The 25,265-nt window shown below is 43.0% G+C and overlaps 1 protein-coding gene across 1 annotated transcript; it reads right to left on the reverse strand.

Annotated features, from left to right (window-relative positions):
- Positions 1-19,040: 19,040 nt before the first annotated feature.
- Positions 19,041-20,564, reverse strand: LOC311008461 (uncharacterized protein; the record flags this gene model as incomplete). Its single annotated transcript, XM_084002151.1, has 3 exons — positions 19,041-19,351; positions 20,023-20,148; positions 20,402-20,564. The coding sequence occupies 3 exons, from the start codon at positions 20,562-20,564 to the stop codon at positions 19,041-19,043; spliced, it is 600 nt and encodes a 199-aa protein (XP_083858277.1).
- Positions 20,565-25,265: the final 4,701 nt, after the last annotated feature.

Consider the following 25,265-nt stretch of genomic DNA (forward strand, 5'->3'; position numbering starts at 1 on the left):
AGTCATCACAATAGAGAACAACACAGAGAACATGACTGACTGACAAGGAGAGAGCAGACAGGATTTTGGCCGGACACACACCGTGGCATTTTTATTATAAAAGTACTGTCCAGTTCCACTCCGATACCGCCGATACCACGAGACTGAAACCCCAAGCCCAACCCAGCTTTCCAGCCCCGACCAGATTCTGCCTGCTCCCCATCTGTCTTCCGCCTGCTCGGTTCTGTGATGGAACACCAGACCCAGCCCTGCGATCTCCTCTGTGTGCTACGCCAGCTACACGAATCGACGACCGCATCCACGTTACTGTGTGCAGGTGATAAACTGTTTCTGTGTGTTTGCCGGCTGCCTTCGCCACACACCGCTGCCTGCCGTACTGTTTCCTGTTGCCTCCCATGGTGTGTTCGCCCTGGACGTTTGGTATCATTCTCCTAAGCAAGTTCAGTCTACGGAGTCACCTTTGAACCACTAGCGGCGCCAGGATTTTGATTGTGGGTGGGCCACAAGAAAAGTGGATGGGCCAATTAAAATAAGCCAAAAAAAAAAAAAAAAAAACGGGGTCTGTTCTGTCTGATTTCTCATCTCAAAGCTTGCGCGCCAAAGTCATTCATTTTATTGGATCACTTGCTGGTGACGATGCAGCCTGTGGGCGGGCTTAGTAGTCCACACGGGGTAGAAGCCGCTGATTGGCTGAGAAGCTTTCACTCAAAGCTTTCCTCAGGCTGCTTATTGGATGAACAGCTAGAAAGAAAATCACTCACTAATCAGTAGGCATGAGTCAAAATGGGCGGGCCCAGGCCTAAAATGGGTGGGCCCAGGCCCACCAGGCCCAATAGTAGCGCCGCGCCTGCTTTGAACTGTCCGGTACACAAGTGTGTAATAAAAGAAATTACTGAATGTCTGCCTGCCTACGTGTGCTGCATTTGGGTGTTCTCCCGCACCCATTACAGTTGGTAAGGAAAGTTGATGATGATGATGATGATAGATTCCCTCAATTTTTTAAATTCCGCTAACTTTAACGTTGACACTGTGAAGGCAGCTTGCTGTTGGTTAACCACACAACATTTGCATTCAAAAGAATCCTCAAATGCCATCTATTCACTACAGGCTTCAACCTACCCGAACCCTGTCACTGTCTCAGTTTGTTTTCTTTGACAGTTTCTTGTCTGTTTGAATTGTTCCTTTTTTTTATTTGTGTAAAGAGTCCTTGGGTTTCTTGAAAGGTGCTATATAAATGAAAGTTATTAGTATCATTATTGTCAGAGTATATCCAATTTCACCACATTTTGGTTTAAATACTATAATAAGAAATGTCATAACTAGCCATTGCAATCCCTGAGTACCTTTTTTTTTTGGAAAAACAAAAGTGTTTTCAGAAAAAATATATATCCAGTGAAAAAAGAACAGAAGCTAAAGCCTACAGATCAATGACATCACCTGGAGATGAGAGAGGATGAAATTAAGGAATGACACGGTTCCTGTAAAGCCAGGGAGGTATTGTATTTTTTATAAAATATTCATTAACATCAATACAAAGCAAAAAGCAGCCATGTGTATACTTTTGCTCGTAAAAGATGTGCTAATGTTGTCTGCTACTGTTATCTCCACAGATTTCTTATGACGAAATGTAACATTTAAGAAATGTGTCTCTATCAAACTTCTCAAATGAGTGACAAATATACAAAGTGTAAAACTAGCTGGAAAGCTGCAAAACCAGCCTGGAAAGAAAGAAGTTGGCTGGCTGATCCTACGTAGCCTATATGATTGGCTGCTCTGTGTTCAAGGGGGCAGGACTAAGCATGGGTGTCATTTGCCCCGTAGAAGTCACTACAGAGAGTTTGAATCCAATTTTCTCCATTTTGGTGGCGACATCGGAGCAACTGTCTCCACTCGGTGTCGCAGACGAGACAGAAGGAATACTAAACATCGCTCTTCACCTCTCGAAACTTAATCTATGGAGCTGTCAGGGCGGGGAAGGTAGCAGCAACTGGTCTGAAGAGGGAGCAAATTTATCCGACTCACGCCCCGCACACACACACACACACACACACACACACACATCTGTCTGTTACCAAACACATTAGGTAGGAGGAGGTAGGAGGAGACAGGGATCGCTCCTCCTGCTCCCTTGGTCCCAGTTTAAAATATATTGCAGCCGTAGAGATGAATGCTGACCAGTGAATCTTAAACTTGGAATGCTACTGCAAACACCTCAGTGTTTGCAGTAGCATTCCAAGTACTACTGCATTCCAACAGTTAGAATATGCAGAAAACTGTGTGTGTGTGTGTGTGTCCGCAGTAAGCCCCTGATTGTTTCCTCCTCAGCTGTGATCTATATGCATCCCCACAAAGCCTGCATGTTATTCTAAATCCAAACAGCCTTTTCCCGTTGTCTCACCGTCAGCGGCTGTTGCCTCGGAGTTCTGTTCTCTGCCTAAAGCGAGCGAGTCTTGGTACGCCGCCATTCAGAGATGCACATTATGCACAAGTTGAGCACCGTGAATAAACAGGCTAAATTCAGTATCATTCAACTTTTGGGATTCAGACAAACCCACCTGATCCTCCCAGACACCGCTCTATGCGTTGGGAATATTCCATGTGTCTCTGCCTAGACATATTGACGGCCAGCAAGTATGTTTATCTATAAAAAGGAGAAAAAAATAACAATTACAATTACAATAATTAGTAATTAGGTATTTTGGAAGGTGGCTATATTCTCAGAGAGTACGGCTCACAGGCGACTTTGTGACTGAGGGCCCTAGTTTCGTAGACCAGGCGCAGTCAGCTTTCAGCGCACCTGCGCCGCGCCGACGGGGTGTGTCCGCCTGGACTTTGCAAGTTTCGTGCACCGCGCAGGCTCGCGCAGGCACACCTCCCGTCACTCCCACCCGCGCAAGTGGGAAAGAGGGAGGAGAAGAAGGCGTGAGTGGGAGACGAGGAGGAGACGAGGCGTGGACTGGGATTAATACAGCTGATTCAGATCTTCACCAATCAAATGAGCTCCTCTCCTCACCTTTAATGCGTTAGGGGAGGTTCAGTGCAAGTTCCGTCACTTGACAACCCGATGACAGAAGCAGCGCCGCCGCTCCCACCACGCTCATCACGCGCTGTGCGCGCGTATCATAATAATAACAATGCCCATATTATAAAAAACAGGAGAGAGAGAGGGAGATGTTTTGGTCCGAGAGGCTGAGTTTCCGTTACGCGTGCCATCCGCCTTTGATCTGACGTCAGATGTGACGGGACAATCTATATAGATATAAATTCACGTGTTGATTCAATTAGTTGCATTAAATAGTGTTTGTTGTGATTATGTATTGCATTTAAATGTGCCTGTAACTGTGGAAACCTGCCTGTGAGTTCTCGGTGACGTGTGCGCACTGCGCGCCGTCAGCCAAACTTCCACTCCGCCAGCTGTGATTCGCATTGAATGAATGGACTTTATTTACGCCTTGCGCCGAGAGTAGACCAGGTCGGAGCTGGCGAGCTTTCAGCGCAGTCTCGGCGAGGCTTTTTGCCACGAAACTTCCGCTACGCCAAGCTGAATCTGTGACGCCTCCCCCTGCTGCGCCGCCACACCCATCTTGGCGCAGGCGATCCACCAAACTGCCAAACTGACTCCGCCACCCTGCGCCGCCCTGCGCTGCGCCACGAAACTAGGGCCCTATATGTTAATCAGTGGGAAACTGCGTTGTGCAAGTTCACACATTTCATGAACTAGTTCAAAGTTCAGTTCACACATGTTCAAAGTGAACTGTTCATGTTCATAGTTCACCATTTCAATTCTGAACTAGTTCAAAGTTCAGTTCATTTTTTTTTTCGGTGGCTGGTCTATTTTGTGCGGGAGCCGATCGCGTCAATTCTGGCAGGAAGTCACACAAAGAAACACGATCCGGTCAATTTGGTCAATTTTCAAAATAAAAGCAATTTTCGCGATTGACAAATGCGCTCATATTTGTGTATCTAAACAGAGTAGAGAGATAAAAACAAACAAACAAATACACACACACACACACACGGTTTATCTACACTACTACCACACTCTCTCTGTCTGTGTGTATGTGTCTGGATACGTGTCTGGTCTGAACAGGGGGGCAGCGGATCGTGCGCGATTTTCGTGGGCGCGCCGCTTCGGCGGCCGGTGTGAACCCGAGATGTAGAGTGCTGCGCAAGCCCGGCGTGCGCAGCACACAAACTCTGTGAAGAAATCCGAGTGATTTGCTGAACTTATAGAAGAGATACTATGCTGTTTCTAAAGTGCGAGCAGGTCGCGTCACTCGACTCATCAGGAGAAAAAAAAATCTGTAACGTTTAAATGGACCGCAACATTGACGTTCGTCATTCATTTCACACAATCGGAACTAATTCACGTTCAAGTTCTTTATTTACAAATGTGTTGCGTTCAGTTCAAAGTTCACAGAAAAATTAACAATGAATGCATTCTTTTGAACTCGTTCATGCACATCACTGGAAACTGATGGATGTACATCCATTGACTTCCATTCATTTCTGTACAATAAGAAAACCAACAGTTTACACTTACAGTTGTGTCATCACAGTGAAGGAGTCTGCACAAGTACATCAATGTTGTCGAGCAATGTCCCACTTAATCAAACCCATCTGCACTTTACACTCCACAGTTCCTTTAAAGCGAAGTGCAATGCAAACGTGATCACGATGGTGGATCATACAAGTGAATTAGGTTTCAATTGTTTTTCCATTCTTTCTGGAAATTACTTAAAGCAATTGAAATAGCATGAAAAATCCACACACAAAGTACTTAAATTAACAGTTTGACCTCATCTGATTATGACTTAATATAGCCCTGCTAATGGTATATCCCTATAAACAGATTCCACATTCATATGCAGAATCTATAGGGAAAAGGACTGTTTGCAGTCCAAGCACTGATGACCGATCACGTTCAAGCAGCCGTTAAATTGGTTTCAAAATGATCTTTTTAACCATCTACTTGTGAAACAATCTAGTCCTACACGTCATCTCTCAACTTTAATTCCAGTGTTGCATCTCCTGTTGTCCATCGGAGTTACGCACGTAAAAAGGAGGCCTTGGTAACACAAATTCATTATCATCCTGTAACTTCTCGCTGCCACCTACAGCTTGATGGGGATGCCACAGCTGTCCTCACTGTGACAAAAACTCAGCGCATTGTTACCAGAAGGTCCGGAGACACATCAGCAGGTTGCATGTAAACCATTGCAAGTATCAGTTTATCGAGGAGGAAGAAAATTAAAGATGACAATCTTATCCAAGCCGAGCCACACGGATATCCAAACAGTCACAGCTGAAATAATCAAGCAGTTGCTACATTGATGCATTCTGTGCATGCTGCTGCTTTGAGTGTGAAAACGACGTGTGGTGTCGTGGAGGGGCTTAACCATGAGGAATGTGCAAAAGCTGTAGCGAATAGTGATGGCCGTAGGTGATGTATGGTATGGAGTTTAGCATTTCCTGTGCATGGCACAGAGGAGTAGCAGTTCATGGTTGAGTGACAGCATACAGCACTCTCATGTTTGCTTAACTCAACTCGATTGTGGCTGTAAATCCAGCGAGACTCCCCGCGAAAGCTGCATTGCGTCCATTACAGTCAGCGGAAGAAAAGGGGGTCTATCTAATGTAAAACCGTCCCTGCAGAGCTCTTCACGTGGAAGCTGGCCTTGTTTAGTTGATCAATTACCGGTAAGCGCACGTACAGTATTCCTAACTGGAAAACCAAAAAGCTAGAAGGCACATTAATGTCTTATGGGACAGCAATATATGCCACATCAATGGTAACCCCAGTTATACCTCAGAGGCACAGATAAAACTCCTCATAAAATCAAGTGACTGTTTGATGAGAGTTGTACGGCAAGCTGGCTGCTGTAAAACCAGGGTGTTTTACAACATTTTTGATTTTATTCATACCACAGCAACACATCCCAAAGATATCAATATCTTCCCTTCATTTATTTCCCTTGTTTTACCCCTTCCACGGAAAAAAGTCATAAACCCAGGTTCATCAGCTCAACAATCATCTCACTCGCATGGCGTCTTCCAGCCCAGCACGAGACTTGTTTGCTCATCACTGAACGTCTAGACCATTCTGAGCCAGCTACAACTTTAATGCTAATCACTAGTGTGTGCAGTGTGCAATGTCCTGCACCCCCCCCCCCCCCCCCCCGAGCTCCAGTTCGAGTGACAGCCCATATAAACAGCATGACTCATCGGCATACTATAATGGGAGCATCAAAGCGAGACACTTGCCCTGCTACAGGGCCTGCTCTGATGCAGACACTATATATATAGAGAGAGATGCCTCTGCTGCACCTGTGTCACCCCACTCTAGTGGAGGGAGCTGCTTTTCACCTTTTCCAGAAGGTGCCTGTCTCATTCCCACCTCTGACGCCTCGTCCCTGGGCTCCCGGGCCGAGATCCTCCAGAGAACGAGTAAAAAAGTCCAAAGTGTTAATTAATAGAATCCCTCGGGTATCTGGGAGTTGACAGTCTCGACAATCGGCGAGGAAGGATGGGGGAGAGCAGGGCGGAGGGAGACTCATCCCTCCTCATTCCCATAGACATCCTACTTTCTCCCCACAATTCATAGTTTGTCATTTCCCGGCACAGGAACACACAGAAGCTCATCCATTCCCAGTTGTCACCTCACATACCCCTTAATGCCAACGCGGCCCACGCATCCACCATTTCCTGATGTGTCGCCTTGACGGCACCACAGCGGGGGGGTGCTGTGATGAATGCAGGGTGGCTCTTTGAATATCATCTATAAACGCGCAGTAACTAAAGCCATCAGTCTTCTTGTTTGTTCGTTCCCTTTACTCACACACACTCATGCACAGTCGGGCTTCCCAGCCCATTCTGTGGGTTCTCTCCCTTGCTCCTCTTCATCGAATCCACTCGCTTACTCTGCTGTTGCCATCCAATTCTTGATTGTTGTCCGGGCTCCACAGGTGGCAGGCCGGACTCCATCTTAATGAGCAGCACTGTCGACTTTCTAAAATAGATTGAAGACTTAACGAGGCTGTACAGTCGGGTGCTAACATTTAAAAATCACAGCGTGGTGTGTAACCGCTGTTGAGTGTGTTCCTCATAAAGTTGCATGATGGGGGTTAATTAAAAACATTCATGGATCAAGGTGATATCTACAGTTACATTACACAGCAATTACACAGCCACATATTGTGTATCTTTATTACAATGCAAATTAAAATATGTATGTATTTTTTCAACACTATCTTTTAAAAGTGGTTGCCAGGCTAGAGTTTTTGGTTGCAGACACTGAAAATAAGAGTTATATTTTGATGAATTAAGATAATATTTTGTTGTATGTCAGCCGAATAATAAAAATCTTGCAGCCTGTATTGCTATGTTGGTTCTGCAGAATAAGCTACTGTTGGGGGACTAGCAAGAGCAGATTCTGTTATTCATAGATAATTATTTATATCAATACAATTATTGACATTAATAGGATTATTAACGAAATAAATAATAAAAACAGGGCACCCCCCTGAAGGGAAAAGATAACCGAACCTGCACTCAGTCTCAATATAAAGGGGTTTGTTCTCAAATGCCAATAATTAATTCATGGTGTTATTTTTCATGTGTGTGTGTGTTTGTGTGTATGATAAAGGCGAGGGAGAGAGAGCGGGCTGGTTGGGCTACAGCCACCAGGTGGCGCTATTCTTCTTCCGGTGAGACGGAGCAGCTGAACAAAGGAGGAGGGAGGCCCGTAGTGGACGCTATCTTACGTAGCCGACTTTGAAGGGCCTGATTACTTAGGTGGAGGCCTCGATCCACAAAGCACGTGGGCGTTACGTGCGGGGGTGTGCGTGTTACAAGATGGTGGCTGTGGGTGTCGACCAGTCAGCCATGTGGAGTGGGGGTGTTCTTGGTGGCCGTGTGGTCCTGCCTGGAGAACAGGTTTCTATATATGTGTATAATGAGTGTAATATATGTAGAGCTGTTAGGAAAGTTGGATTAGTGAGTTCTAGATCACTAACAACCGAACTAAGGTTAAACAATACATCAAATAGAAAATCACTTGGAAACATTAATCATCACATTCAGTTTCTGTCCTAAGCTATGCCCAGATTGTTGAAGAAGTCCTTGAAGAAGGGTTGGTTGTTCCTCTGAAGAAAGGTTGCTGTCTAGAGGTTCCTGTGAGGGAAGTTGCTGTCCTTGGAGTTGTGGATGGAGGATTTTCTAGTGAGATGTGTCTCGACTAGGAATTCTTGTCTTTGTTGCCAAATCAGGCTCCAACAGCCAGCTTGTTGGCTGTTTTGAGGGTGCTGCTTGGGGACTTGAGACCTGTGGTCCAAATCCCAGCAGAAAGAGTAGACCTCTGTTCAGGTCGAGGTCACAGTAGAAAGAGAAAGATTCCAACTTGGTCTGCTTGGTAGGAAGCCGACTTCCACTGCAGTTGACCAATCAGAATGGAATCTGGAGTTCACAGGTACGTGTTACTTCCAGTGACACAGGCCTGCAGGCAGATGGGGGAGGGGGAAAGACCCCCTGTGGAGGTGCGTGGCGTTTTTTCCACACAGGACGCTCCACTCCGAAAGTTCAGAAATAATTCAATCTGCATCCATGAATTGTTTCAGAGACACAAACCCTGAGGTCCCAACACTACCTTGCAATAGTGAGCCTAATGTGTCACTTGCAGAGGTGCTGTACAAATTTGTCATTTTTCACAGGGATACTTCGCCTCGCAATGTACTTCCACCTCATTAATGTACTTTTTAAAAAAGAAAAAAAAATTTCAGGATTGTTTGGTTCTTTCAATCAATTTGCCAATTTGTTTGTGATGTCAGGTTAGTCGAGCAGTCAAACTTTCAGTTTTGTCACGCCACGGTGAGGGGTGTCTCGTCATGGGTTTGTTGTCTTGTGAATTTCCCGTTTTTTATATTGAAAAATAACTCTCCTCTCATTTCAGGTCACTTGCCCTTCCTCATGTGTCTCCGGTGTGACGTCTCCCCTGATCCCTGATTGTTGTCACCTGTTGCCCATTACCCTCATGTGTTAAATAGTCTGTGTCTCCCTCGTCCTGCGTCCGAGTATATCATTTGATCTATGTACCACGACTCCATGCTATCGCCCACAGTCCATGCCTTGAATCCTCTGAGTTTGTATTTCTTTGTTTTCTCGCTTTCCTCGTCAAGGGTGATTTTTTTGTTGTAAATTCTGGTTAGATTTAGATAAGCCTGTTATTTTTGTTTATAGCCTTGTGCTGATCTCCGTTGGAGTGTTTTTGATTTGTTCCTTTTTTCCTTGTTAGAGATGCGTATGCAGTGTTGTATAACAACAGTTAATGCAACAAACATTTAAATATATCTATATATATATAACTCTATATATTGGTTGTGCATATTTTCATTCAAAGGCCAAGAAGTTGTTGCCAATTTTTCCAAAATGGTTGCCGTTGGAAACCTGGCAAACTCTTACTGTGGAGCCCTGATATGGGTCTTTCTTTCATAAATGTGCACAAAACCATTCATGCCATAACTTAAACTCCAATCATCCAAGTGGTTTTGTTCCATGGATCCCTATTTACCCCTCCAACCAATTCCCTGAAAGCATTTAAAATCAATTAAGCCGAGTAATAGAGTTGTTTTGTTGGTCTGTTTAACTTTTCCTTCCTAAAGGTCAGCGATGCCCTGGAGTGCGTAGACAATGTGTCTAAACTGTGCAGCCAACTTCTTGTCTGACCAGCCATTAAAAACTGACCAGTAGTCATACTGTCTTTTCCGCACACACCAGTGGAGTGCATTCAGAGGTGCGAAGGTCCAAGTGATAGTGCTTTAGGCCTTCGGGCTGCAGCGTGGTCTTGCAGAACAATGATTTAGCTGGTGGATCAAAAGTCCACAAGCACAGAGCTGTATGGGTAAGATGTAAAGAGGGAGATTGCCAAAAGAGCAAAGCAGGAACAGAGAGCGAGAGCCAATCATAACGCACAGCGGCCACCATTATGTTTCTCATCAGGCTTGTAGTTTAGGAGACAGCAGGATGTAAAGCAGATAGTGGGTGGTGAATTCAAGAGTCTTTATATTGGAGATTCAGATTACACAGTCGCCACAAAGACACTTTCAGAAAAAGTCATCCGTGTGCTCGTCTTACCTGTGAGGAGCCTGTAGTGGCACCGTGATGCCTTACATTTAACAATCCTGCACTTTCAACTAAAGCTGCCATGTATTGCGGGGCATTTTGTAGTAATGATTGTTTGCATCCCTGTCAATGAACTTACATAGAAACACAAATAACATAAGGAAAACAAAGCTGGATTTATGGATTTTTTCCTAAATTATTTTAATAAAAGGTTGTAATGCTTTTTATATCATAATCTAGCTTTTGCCTCTCAACAAAAAGATCTCAAAATATATTATATGTATTTATTTCAGTAGTTGAATAAGCATAAGACTGACATCCCGAGAGCCAGCTGCTGCTGGCAAGCAGAATATCAAGCAGTGCTCCAATTTCTTTAATCTACAACATGACATGATACAGTTTTTGGATATTATATATTTTAAGAATTCATTTTCATCCACTTTCATTCTTCACAAATATATTTAAATAAGAAACCAGATCTGAGTGCAGCAAAAGCCTTCAGTCTGCTCCTTTCTGTTCTGTTCCCAATCAGACGAGTCATGATGAACTCTCGTGCTGAATTGATTACAGCAGCTGTTTGATTGCTGGCCATCCATCTGCTCCGCCCTCTAAATTGTAACCCTTCCAAGAAACAGCGGCTGCCTACTCTCACATCCCCGTCTCCCTTCTGTGCCACTACCATCAACATTCTTATTCAATTCCCCTGGAGCACATGAAATCAAATTTGCCCACAGTTCTGAGCTTTGGCCCCCGTTGATTTTTTAGTGTGGGTCAAATTATGTCTGCTTTTCGGAGAATAATGCAAACCAAATTACTTTTTGTATAGCGTGTTTGCCCCCCCCCCACCACCCTTAAAAAAAAACGACTGAAAACACACACTTTTCTTCTTCTGGTTCAAAATAGTTACTTGTTTGGAACTCATGTGCTGTCTTCTGTTTGCCGTTAACACCTGAAATGTGCTATTTTCCAGCTGTTATACAGTATGTGTCTGGGTGAAGGCTCACTGTGTACAAAGAGATAACAAGGCGGGTGGTTTAAGTATTTAAAGGCAGAGCGGAGGTGTTTATATATATCAAACAGTATATACGCTAATCATTGAAATGATCCTGATGATACAGTGCCCATTTATTAAAACTTTTCATGTAGTCTTTTCATGTAGTCAGGATTCTAGTATAATAATAAATAATAATTCTTTATTTATATAGCATTTTTCACAGCACAGAGTCACAAAGTGCTTTCACAAAACATAATAAAACAACAGTATATACAAAGATGAAGAGCAGCCAAGAATAAAACAACGACAGTAATTAACTGCCATGCAGTTCAAAGGCCTGTCGAAACAGGTAGGTTTTTAACTGCGCCCTGAATGCTTCAGACGACACAGAGGCTCTCAAGTCTGCGGGAAGGGCGTTCCAGAGTCTGGGGGCCACCGAACGAAAGGCTCGGTCCCCTTTCGTTTTGAGGTTGGTTCGGGGAAGAGCGAGGAGCCCCTGGTCGGAGGACCTTAGGGACCGACTAGTGGAGTAGGGCTGGAGGAGGTCGGAGATGTAGGCCGGGGCAGACCCATGCAGGGCATTGAAGGTGGTTACCAGAATTTTAAATTGGAATCTGAAAGCTATGGGGAGCCAATGTAGGGCGCAGAGGATAGGAGTGATATGGCAGGACTTCTGTGAGCGGGTTAGCAGCCTAGCGGCAGCGTTTGTATTAGTTGTAGACGGTCCAGAGATGATTTATTGAGGCAGGTAAACAGTGAGTTACAGTAATCGAGTCTGGATGAGATGAAAGCGTGGACGGCCAGTTCGAGTTCTGAGTGGGATACCATGGTTCTGAGTTTAGCAATATTTCTGAGATGGAAGAAGCAGGTGCGGGATAGGGTTTTGATGTGTTTATCTAGGAGCATGTTTTGATCAAATAAAACGCAGAGGTTTCTCAGGCTGGAGCGGATGTTACAGGTTAAGGCCCCCATGTGGGCAGTCACCTTGGCTAGGATGGGATCAGCAGCACCAATGAGAACCTCAGTTTTTTCTGGGTTTAGCTGGAGGGAGTTGCCTGCCATCCAGTTCTTAATGGTGGCTATGCATTTGAGGTATAGATAGTGGTCTTCTCATTAAGGTCTCAGGCAAATCTTTCAACAACATGGAAAAAAAGAAAAGTGACATCCTGTGAACTTCCTGCTTGGTGATAGTTTCAATTTGTGTTGCACTGTCATTGGTGTAATCTTCATATTGTGCAGTAATGGTCTAAGCCTCTGCTGCCTGCATCACATATCACACGTTGGCTTTGAGAGATGAGAGATGAAAAGACGTTATCATGTCATATTGAAGCGAAATGTGTTCGATTGTAATAAAGAACTGCCGCTGTATTCAGGCGTCGGTCTCTGTCAAGATTTTAGTTGGTCCCTCTCGTTGGATTACTGCGGTCTTTGTGCTCTGAGCCAGCTGGTCACGTGGGCCCCACCTGCTGATTTCTGGCGTGGGGTGTCAGCAACTCATGCTGCACTACTACAGTCCTGGAAATCAGAACGTGATAGGACAACCATCACCATTCTGTGGCAAAGGACATGGCATGTCTGTACAACCAAATAAAGGAGAAAGAAAAGTATTGGAATAGAAATTAAAGTATCACAAATGCAGTGGTGTTACCATGGGTGGCGCGGTGCTCATCCCTGGCACAGTGGAAGTCATCCACGAGAGAAAAGGAAGGTCTGCGCTGGAAAGAACAACAAAAAAACAACAACTGTTAGCTATTTTGTCTCCAACATCAGTTTCAAAATGCATTTCCTCGCTAGCTTCTGGGCTGCATGTTTAAATATAATGTGAGGCAGTCAGAGCTTAAAGGAATACTTAGACATTTTAAGAAATCCAATTTGTTTCCTTACCAAGAAAAGACCGATAGCAATTTCAAAAACGTATACGGTAAATATGAAGCTACCGTAACAGTAAAACAACACATCTACCAACACTGTCAGACTTCTTTGATGGCACAAATATATTTCAAATGGTTTTTAGCAAACCAAATGTTTTGTGTGAAAGCAAAATATTTTAACGCTACGTCACAGTCACATGATGTTACAGCAAGTTTTGTTGTCTAAAGCTAACCGCCAACGCTTCACAACGTTAACAATACTGTCAAAATGTGATTAGTAGATGATGAGAGGATCAGTGCTAAGGTGGCTTTAAGGTTGATTTTGGTTTATTGGGTATTATTTTCATGGTTTTGGCCATCATTCAAATTTTGGGAACATGGCAGCGTCACTAAATACATACTGTAATTAGTATTAATTAGGGGTGTGACGAAATCTCGTACCACGAGATCTCACGAGATTAAAGTCGACGATATTTCTCGTCGCGTTAAAAATCCGTCTCGCGAGATATGTGAGCTATACATAGCTGAGGTTTTACAGACAGCTGTTACTGACTGGGAGCTTAAAAAACCCAACCAAGGCATCGCTTATTGTTACCGACAATGCAGTAATATGGACGTGGCCGTGCGTGACGCGGGATTGAAGTCGCACATCTGTTTTGCGCACACTATAAATCTTGCAACCCAAGCTGGCTTCGGTGTTCCCCGCGTCGCTCGTTTACTCGGGCGGGTGAGACGTGTGACTGCTTTTTTTCATCCTAGTTCTGCGGCTACCGCGGTGAAAATGTCCAAGCAGAAACGGCTACGATTGCCATCACACAAGTTAATCACGATTGGATATGCTGGCTCGTTACCTTGAGCAGCAAGCTGCCATAGCAGCAGCTCTCACCAGCCCAGAGATAAGACAAAACTCCCGAAGCATTGATACACTTGACAGCTGCGATGTCAGTGATGCTGAAGATGCTGTAGTTGCAGCATGTTGTTGATGACATACTTGGTCAGGCTCCGTTTGCACTATTTGCACTCTGTATTGACAGAGTAGAACTTTGATTTGGTTTTGCACATATTTACACTTAAAAATATTTTATTTTATTTATTTTATTTTAACTTAAATACATTTTAGTTTTAGTTTAAATTTGTGAAAGAAGAAGTTTATTAAAAGATCATGCTTACATCATGCATGCAGGGCCGGACTGGGAGACTTTTTCAGGCCAGGAGTCAGTCATGTAACCAGGCCACCCTGGCCTTGCCCACACGCGCACGTTCACGCCCACACCTACATGCATTGGCACGCATGTACACGCACGAACACACACACACACACACACACACACACACACACACACACACACACACACACACACACACACACACTGCATTCCAAATAGAAGTTCAAATATGGGACCTATGTACAAACTAAGTTAGGAATATACAGTAACTTTTGTGTTTGGGGCCGGGCTGGTAAAATACAGTAACACAACAATCCTCAGCAAAATCCACTAACACACTTACTAGAAGAGAATAAAGGTTTAACGCAGTGCCAAGGTTACTTAAACATCATATCATGTGGAATGTCAACTGCCTCTTTGGCATAATTTTTATGTGTAGCCTACAATATAACCTAATAAACAAAGACAACAAAGTCCAAATCAAACAATTAATCAGCTATGAGGGGACAGCCTTTGAATACATGTTCATAGAACATGCACACACTGATAGACGCAATGTATAATACAGTCCGAGAGTATAGTTCCTAATAAGCAATCACATAATATTGACTCATATTCTAATATAGGGCTGGGATACATAACAGCAAGTCAGCAACAGACAGCAAAATTCAACACCACTAGTGGTTAATAGAATGGCAGCTATTACCGTATTACAAATGAGAGCCATTTATGTCAAATGGCAGTGCCTGTTGGTGTTATGTCTGCAACTTGCATGTTGTTGCTCTAGAAATGATTCTGTACCTTCTGCCAACTGCTCTGCACTGGCTTCTCCTGAAGTACCAGCAGGACTTGTGTCATCACCATCACCACCTTTGAATAGCAAACACATGCTTACAGTGTTTTTCCATACACTATAGTTCATACAGTAAGATAGTGTAGCCTATGTCTCACTTAATGTGCCCTTGTATTCATATACATAATAATGGAATGATAACAGTAAATAAAAAAGTGGCTTGTTTAATTTCATGGCCAGGACCTATAGCCTACTGTGTAAAAGTGTACAGCCTCAAGGACCCAGGTCCCTGGACCTCAAGAACCAGTGTTTTTGTTGTTGTTGTTGTTTTTTACATAACTTACTTGCAGAGGTATCTTGGCTGGGGGGGGGGGGCGGGGGCCTGAATACATTTGTCAGTTTACGGCATTTGGCCGCATCCTCCTCCAGCGCCTTTCTTTTTTTCTCTCTCTCCCTCTCGGCACCGCCTTTTCTTTTTTTTTTTACCCGGGGGGTTGGGGTCCATGGTTCACAGTACTAGTCGAAGCCTCGACTCTCCCTCTCTGCTCGGCGCTTGCTACACACACACTGCGACTGCAGCATCAGTGTCACACACACCCCTTCCTCCGCACGCTGTCTGTGTGGTTGATACGGACTGTTGGGGCGGGTGTTAATCAAAACAAACCAATCGCCTTGTCCTCCTCACATGCTACTGGCCTGAGTGGCCTCTGATTGGCCAGGCCTGCATCTCTGACTTAGAAAAAAAAAAGTCAGATAGCCGCGACGCAAGACTGGCTGACCGGCAGACTTAAAAAAAAAAAAAAAAAGAGAGAGAGAGACGCAGGCCAGCAGGCCAATCATAGGCCGGCGCTTCGGGAAACCTCCCGGTTCTCCCGATGGCCAGTCCGGGCCTGCATGCATGTAAAGAGTTATAATAAAATATTTCAAAATGCATGTGCAACTCTGTTAAATTTAAGTCTGTTGGTCCAGTCATATATTTTGTCATTGTAGTTTTCTTAAAATCTCGTCTCGTCTCGTTCTTGTGTCTCGTCTCGTGAGCGGAGTGTATCGTCACACCCCTAGTATTAATGCACACACAGTTTTCCAGTATTTATGACAAATTTCAGGTATGCTCGTCTGGCTTGCACATTATTTTGGTGAATATAGTTTGATCTTCATCAAGGAAAATGTTGACTAAGACTACAGAAATGAGACCCAAGTGCATAATTATCTCTTAAAGCCCCGTTTTAAGAGTTATTTTTGTAAAGCATCAGGGATCAGCCATCATCCCCACTACGCTTAACATTAAGGAGAAGAAATTATCATTCCTACTATGGTGTAAATTTGCCAAAAGGAAGGAACTATCGTCCTGATAGTTCCTGGCTTTGTCCAAGTCGGTGGTTAATATTGTCAGCACAGAAGGCTACAATACAGGATGTGTCTCAATGAGAGTGGAGCTTGTGTCATATGTAGCTCCACGCAACAGTAACAGTCAGCCAAAGTCCACTCGCTTGCACACTCCCTGCAGCAAGAACTCCTTAAGAGAGAGAAAATTGGGAGGAGAGCTATGACTGAACTGCATAGCAGCAGCTCCACCTCAAAGAGCCCAATCCAAAGTCAATTACCACACATGTGCACCCCCGCCGACATCCCTGGAAATCTCAGGATACTCTGGGAAATAAAAAAAAGAACTTTATCTTTAGCTGCTGAAGTAGTAGAACACCTAAGGCTGTGAGTCTGTTGAGCAGTGGGAGTGAGACTGCAAATGAGGTCTGTCACATCAGCATTTGCAGCTTTTCATAGCTCTAAAATGTCACAAAAACAGAGAAAAACGCAAGGCTTATTTGAAAGGGAAATGTGGTTTAAGGAAAGAAACGGTGGCCCAGCAGGACGGTGCAGAATCCTGACATTTTCTCATCGGGTTTGATTAGCAAAAAGTTTGACATTGACTTGTTTTAGACCAATTCCTTGCCTTTTCTACAGGCTACAATCTGGGACACACATGAAGATGCCATGTTGCTGGACTAAACCTTTCCCACCAAACACAATGGTAGAATTAACCTGATAGAAAGCAGCTCATTAGGTTTGTCTTTCAGGTGGTGTCTGTAATACAGTCAACAAGTGTTAGGCCCCCGGGGGTGGGTTGGGGGACTTCACGATGCTAGCCAGGGCTCTGTTTAACAACCATCTCTCTTTCTGCCCCATTGATTTACATTGTAATTAATTTTATTGTACAATTCATCACCTTTTAAACATGAAAAATGGTGGAAAGCACATGCTGATTAAACCCTGTTGAAAGGTTTTCTGCGAGGGCCTCATAAATCATGCTAATGGAAGTTAGCACTGCGTGTACGTATCTATGCATCGGTAACCCTTCCTTTTACAGTCCGGTAATTACCAGGTAATTACCTGGTAATAAGATCTATTTACTTAGTCATAACCAGGTAATTAAATGTAACTACCTTGTAATAACAAGTACTTACCAGGTATTTACCCAGTATTTACAAGATATTTTTCTGACTACTACCAGGCATTTACCCAATAATTACCTGGTAGATACGCAGTAATTTTATATTGTAGATTTTAAACCTGGTAGTTTACCTAATATTTATCTGATAAATACCAACAAGTTACCTGTTATTTACTAGATATTTTCCTGACAACTACCAGGTATTTACCCAATAATTACCTGGTAGATATCCTGCAATTGCATATTGTAGACTATAAACCCACTGAATGTGTCTATATGTGATTTTGTGATATTAGTGGTGATATTATCTTAGATATTTACCTGGTACTCACCAGGTATTTACTCAAAAATGATCACATATTTACCTGGTAACTAACACTTATTTACCTGGTAGTTACCTGATATTTACCTGTAAATACCAACAAGTTACCTAGTATTTACTAGATATTTACTGAAAACTACCAGGTATTTATCCAGGAATTATAGATTATGTATTACCAATCAACCTGTGTAGTGACAGTGAGGGTAGTAATGACTCTGATATTTACCTGGTAATTACCCAGTATTTACCTGATAACTTGCAACTATTTACTAAGTAATTACTTTCTAATTACCCAGTAGTTACAATTTATCCAATAACCCCCATGTATTTATGCAGATATTAACTGGTATTTACCCAGTAATTAGAAATGTGTACCATGTACATTCCAAAACATTATCAGGTAAAACCTTGTGAATTACCCTGTAAGGAAGGTGGAACTGTACTGTAAAAGGAAGCGTGGTTTGTTTCAATGATATTACTATGTACTTTCCTAGTAATTGTAGATTATAATCATCTACCACCCATCAGGGTGTGTAGTTTTGAACATGGTACCTGGCAAAAACTCCCATATCTCCCTGATAACTATCAGGTAAATATCAGGGTGATATCGGAGTTTTACAGAGTAGTTACCCAGTAAGAAAGGTGGAATTGTACTGTAAAAGGAAGTGTGGTTTGTTTCCATGGTATTACCCTGAACTTTCCTTTACATAAAGATTCAATGCATTTTGTTACACTCCTTCACACAACCTGTGACAAATACACAAACACAGGTGAACTGTCAAAGAGACTAATTTTAATCCTCTTAATCTGCAAAACTTGATGAGAGTAACTTCAATACTTCAATAAGTGCAAAACAGTGGCATAGCCTTCAAGTGTACTTATATTTCAAAACAAGTAGGACATGTTATAAAAAAGTGCAAAGTGCAGTTGCATCTTGTATGGAATCTAACTCCAAAAAAGTGTCAGGGTCAGAAGAGGTAGAAATAATCGTAACAAAATAAAACTTTGCTGATCCAACGTGCAAACTGACAATGCCTACTACTACTATGCCTAAATAAAACGAGTAAGGCTGACAACATCCTAGTGGATATGGCAGGGAGTGGCTAGTCAACGGTTATTGAACGATATCAAACTCTAGGGGCAAAGATAAAAGACCTTTGGAGAAAAGAAACCAGGGTCCAACTACCCGCTGAAAGGTTTTTGGATACAAGAAATGTGGTTGAATCCCCACCAGATAAAACAAAAAGACAGTGCAGTAACACATTAAATAAATTATTATTATTTTTTTTTTAAATGACATGAAATTACTGCACTTTAGAGCTTGATCCCTCACTTTGGCATTTTATATTTGATAGGGAGCAGCTCTGTGGCCTTCCTCATTTTTTCGATTTTTTCCTGCAGGGGTTTGTTGGCATCTAGAAATGCCTTGCATAATTTTGCGTAGTTCGCTAAAGTCTGTTTTTCTTTGAAGAGGGGCAGCTCCCCCTCTGTGGCTATCATGACATCTGCAATGACCGCAGTCCCTGCAATGGTATTCCTGTCCACTCCGAGTTCTTCACAGGTGTTGGTCATGCTGCGGTTTCGCCTGAAGACTTTTAGGACTGCTTTGTAGCGGTGGACAACGTCCTCTGGGCTCAGAACTACAAAACAGATCATCAAAAGAAAATATAGATTAACACCGTGTAATGATTCCAAAAATATGTATTATCCTGAAATGACATGAAGATTAGGGGTTAAACCAGTCATCTTGTGTCTGCAGTGCACTACTCTTCTTCACTCCATGGTTAAATTGATACAGTTGTGGATACTCTCTACATAGCTGTTTCGTAATAGGGCCAGCCTTGACTCTGGTAAATATAGCCTATATAAGATTGTGTTTGGGTGGAGGGGAGAGTGTTACCTTAGCATTATGCCACATCAAAAAAAAATCAATACATGAGCATGTTACACTGAAATTATGATGGAAATGTGACTGCTGTGTCACAATAAAAGATGCTTCCACTAATATGAACATCTTCCGTAGATCTTGGTAGGTCCATGTGACAGGAGTCTGAAAGCTCTATGCAAAAAGCCATTAGCTACCAGGTCATCTAGCTTCAATGTAATGTAATCAAAATAAATAAAACAAATTCAACTTTTGCCTTCAATGTATAAAACGGGGTGCATTTACCAAATTTTGGGGGTATTTAAAAAAATAAATAAATGGTGCATAATATTTCTGAAGTGTAATGTAAACAACTGTGCTGTTTGTGTGTGCGTTGTTCCAGAAGCAATAGAAATGTGAGCCATCTTTTTCCAGATGATGGGTTACCTCTCTTTCCAAATGATGAGGTTTTTTTGGATTTGCTGTTCTTCCACTCATCATCTGAGGAGTCTGAAGACCCATGTTTTTTGCGTTTCTTCTTACACTTCCTCTTCCGATCCTCATAAGAGTCATCTGAGTCAGAAGAGTCAGAGGAATCCCCATTCCTCATTTTGCGTTGCCCTTGAATTTAGAAAAATAAAATGTAAGAAGTTAGCAAATCTATGAGTTTGAGTTCTCTTTATTATCATTATTATTTTAATTTTTCACATGACAAGAACAGCAGCATCACACAAACATTTGCTGGATGTTCCTTTAACTAATCAAGATTCCTTTAGATTGTATTTACAGCCTTCCATGTTGGTTTTGGGAGGAACAGTATAGATACCTTTTGATGTTGTGTGGCCGACCTCTGTGTGGAGAGCCTTCTCTCGGTTGAAGTCACGCTGCTCTTTTAGGAATCGGTTCTCCTCTTTCAAGAAACGGATTTCTTCCTTCAGTAGCTGGTTCTCCCCTTTTAATTTTTGAAAGTCACCCTTTAACTTTGCCATGGTTGGTGCCTTTGTTGGTGCATTTTGTTGAATCTCTTCAACTAAAAATAGTGCAAAAAGATGTATTAAATACTTATTATGTTAAGATTATTTTATTATTTCACCGTGTTCACTCCCAAATTTGTGTTTAGTCATAAGCTGTTCTATTTCATTTACACTTCTAAGCTTTGTAGGTCCCTGAATACCCAGGTATGTGAACTAAAAATAAGATTAAAATAATTTAGGGGGGTTAGCTCGTCTTTAAGAATAGAGTTCCTGACAGCTTGGCGCCATGCAAGACCACTTTATGTACAACAAAGATTGAATAAAAAGCCATTAGTTTATGGTTAGACTGGCTATGGGGAAAACTTAAAATGGTTTATCTTACCATCATTGTGAGACTGGATCACCTGGGCCCAGTATTTCAAAAGTGATCCGACTGGATTATCCTGGTCGGATTGGATTCAATCGTGATCTGATCTGAAAACTGGGTATTTCAACACAGATCCAGAGAATCCCGATCCTGAAGATCAGGATTCAGCTTTGTTAATCCTGATCGGCAGCTAAATCTGCCTTCTACCTGGCAAAGATCAACTCTTCTGCCTCCAACCCCAGGAAACTCTTCTCCGTGTTCTCCTCCCTCCTCACCCCTCCTACCCCTCCCCCCCCTTCCGTCCTTACTGCCGATGACTTTGCTACTTACTTTACCAAGAAAGTAAATGACATCAGCTCCTCATTCACGCCTATTCCCTCCCAGAAGACATCTCCCCCAACTCTCAACTCGGATGGTCTTACCAGCTTTACCCCCCTCACCTCTGAAGACGTTCACGCACTTGTTACATCTAACCGTGCCACCACCTGCTCCCTCGACCCGATTCCCTCCTCTCTTCTCCAAGACATCTCACACGACATCTTGCCATTCCTCACCACCCTGATCAACTCCTCCCTCACCTCAGGTGTCATTCCAGCGGATTTTAAGACAGCTACCGTGAAGCCTCTCCTTAAAAAACCCACCCTAGACGCTACTGACATCCAAAGCTACAGACCTGTATCTCTTCTTTCATTCCTCTCTAAAACCTTGGAACGTGCTGCCTACAACCAACTGTCATCCTATCTCTCGCTGAACAACCTCCTAGACCCTAATCAATCAGGATTCAGGACTGCTCACTCCACTGAGACGGCCCTCCTCACGGTGACCGAGTCCCTGCGAGACGCCAGAGCCTCGTCCCACTCCTCCGTTCTCGTTCTCCTCGACCTATCTGCTGCATTCGACACAGTCAACCACCAAATCCTCCTCTCCACTCTGGCTGAACTTGGCATAACTGACTCTGCTCTCACCTGGTTTACATCATACCTGACAAATCGCACCTTTCAGGTCACATGGAATGGCTCTATGTCCAAACCCTGTTCTCTGGACACGGGTGTCCCTCAAGGCTCAGTATTAGGACCGCTTCTGTTCTCACTATACACCAGATCACTAGGTTCTGTTATCACATCGCATGGATTCTCCTACCATTGCTACGCAGATGACACCCAGCTGTTCCTCTCTTTTCCCCCGTCCTCTGACACTCACATTGCAACTCGCATCTCGGACTGTCTGGCTGACATCTCTGTCTGGACAACTGCACATCACCTCAAGCTTAACCTGAATAAAACCGAACTCCTCTTCATCCCAGGGAAAGACTGCCCTCGCATGGACCTGTCTGTCACTGTCGAGGGCATCACAGTATTGCCGTCGTCAACTGCGAGGAACCTGGGTGTAATCCTCGATGACCAACTATCCTGCACCCCCAACATCACTGCTGTGGCCCGATCCTGCAGATTTGCCCTCTACAACATCCGCAGGATTCGGACCCTCCTCACAAAGGATGCAACGCAACTCTTGGTCCAAGCACTGGTCATCTCCCGCCTTGACTACTGCAACTCTCTCCTGGCCGGACTCCCGGCCTCTGCGATTAAACCATTGCAGCGTATCCAGAACGCTGCAGCACGCCTTATCTTCAATCTACCCAAATTCTCCCATGTGACCCCCCTCCTCCGTGACCTCCACTGGCTCCCTGTTGCAGCACGCATCCAATTCAAGATGATGACACTGGCCTTCAGGGCCATCAATGGAACAGCACCCATCTACCTTCAAACACTGGTCAAACCTCATGCCCCAAAGCGAGCACTTCGCTCCTCTACTTCAGCTGGCCGGCTGGTACCACCATCGCTGAAATCAAACAAATGTCGCTCAGCAAAGTCCAGACTCTCCTCTGTTCTGGCGCCTCAGTGGTGGAACGAACTCCCGACTAATGTCAGGACAGCTGAGTCATTTGCCATTTTCCGAAAAAGGCTCAAGACTCACCTGTTCAGACTTCACCTCGACTAGCATGACCCACTAACACCCCCCCCCCCCAAAAAAAAATAAAAAATAAAAAACCCTTACCTATAGCACTCTGATCGTAGCACTGTTGCTCTTGAAGTACTAGTTTACTCAGATGAGGACCTAACACTTGTTCTATTTTTAGCTCTTACTTTATTGGCAATGATACGTTGTGGTTTCCTTGTTTCCTTCTTTTGACAAATGTACTTATTGTAAGTCGCTTTGGACAAAAGCATCTGCTAAATGACCTAAATGTAAATGTAATGTAATCCAATCCTCCCTTGAATCCAGCTAAAGGGCTGGATTTGGGTATTTCAAAACGTAACGCAGAGATCTGGATCAGCTTGATACCAAAATTTCAGGATCATTTGGATCCCACCTCAGAGGTGGATTTGACTTGGATTGACAATGTCTCAGCTCCGCTTCTCCTAGATATTGTTACTCAAGATGTTCATTACACTTAATCTAAATTGTCAGTGCATTACTTGAAACAAATTGGAGTAATTTAAGAACATTTAAGGTGTAGCAAAAGTGTTTGGCTATATGTTTGTGTACAAACTGATTATTTTACTTAACCAAATCAGATGCTATTTTGCTTTAAATTACCACAATTATGTTTAGTGAGAGCCTTCTACATAAAGGGAGACAAATTAGGATGGAAAAAATGTATCTAATTGTGTCACTGATTAAGCAATAATACATGAAAATAATGCAACTACAATTTCAAACACTTTATTCAAAATCCAACAACTTATCACTGCAATTGAATTGAAGCATTTCCAAGGATTTCCAGCACTCATCCAGACCCTGTCCTTAATAGCTGAGTGGGCTCTGAAAGTAGAAGAAAGGGAAGGAGTATGAGTAATATCTTTGTCTTCATTTGGAATCCACAATAGTCACAGAAATCGTGTGCATGATGACAACAGCATGATTTTCCCAGCATTACTGTAGCATTCTGACACTTCTGAATGAACTGCATAGTTCATACACAACACACATACACAGTGTGTGGTCTGTACACATGTAGCCTATTTTCAGTCTGCTGCGTTGCCAATGACGTAACGCTAATAAACTCTGAACAGGTTGATGTTAGTTTAAACAGTTATGGTATAATGTACGTCAGATTTATTACCTTGTAAATCAAACCATCGACCGCAAAATTCGTAAACAAAGCCAGCGACCGCTAGCCCGCTAGCTGCACACGGAAGTCAATGGAGCAGAGTTAGCTACCGTTAGCACGGCCGAGATCGCTACAGCCTGGTTTTCAGTACGTGACAATTCATATATATAGCTAGCACGATATGTTGGTTGGCGTTCATATGGTCCTTAAACCGCTAAACATTAGACGACGGTAAACTTACATTTTTAACGTGAAAGTCGCGCTCCCAGCTGCTACTTCCGTGAAGTAGACCGCCATGTTTCAGATCCGGAGGCGGAGACTTGAGACTTGGTCATCCGTATCCAGCCAGGTCGGGATCACGGTGATCCACCCGGCCAGTGTTTTGAAATACTCAGATAAAGTCAGCAGGATCACCTTGATCCATGACTGAGAAAAGGAGGATTTCATTATCCGGATAATTCTGATCCGGATTACAAGTTTTGAAATACTGGGCCCAGTTCGGCATGACTATAAGGGTTAAAGGAAATAAATTAAGATACATTTTAAAAAGACATTTGTAAACATTGTCAAGAGAATTTCATCAAAAAACCTCCACTTTAAAGTAGTAGTGAAAATAGCCAATCTATAAGTTCACAAAGCATGTATGTATTTAATGTCTCTTCTGTATGAATAGAAAATTCGCAGCTATGATAAAAAAAAGTCTCTCTGAGAAGTCATAGGCTTAATGTATCTCTAGAATGTAATTATATACATAAAAAATAGGGTTCTATCATGGTAGTTCTCAAAGTGGTGTCCTGAGACCCCCAGGGGTCCTTGAGGGGGTTCCAACCTGGGAGTCCCCAGCAAAATTAGTTAATAATTAGTTAATATAGCATAAAAATGAGTTTAAACACTAACACAGCTAAATTGGAACATTTTAACAACACAGGTCTTGTATGGGGGTCACTGGCACAAACATTTTTCAGATAGGTATATGTATTGTATATGTATATGTAATTATTGTCTGTAAAATGATCAAATTAATGAATAAAGTGGAGAGGACAAATAGTCAAAGTGCTGCTATGTATTCTCCAATAAACTACATTCATCCTCTAATCTTTTGATAAGCAGGACCATACTGTTAATACTCAGTTATATTAAAGTTTTTCATCATGTTCTGTTTAGCTGATGCTATTATATTGTTTACATTTCACAGAATTGAATCTCATTATAATGGATTTTACCTCAGGTAACATCA

The sequence above is a fragment of the Eutrigla gurnardus genome (genome assembly GCF_963514095.1).
Source record: "Eutrigla gurnardus genome assembly, chromosome: 22".
Taxonomy (NCBI): Eukaryota; Metazoa; Chordata; class Actinopteri; order Perciformes; family Triglidae; genus Eutrigla; species Eutrigla gurnardus.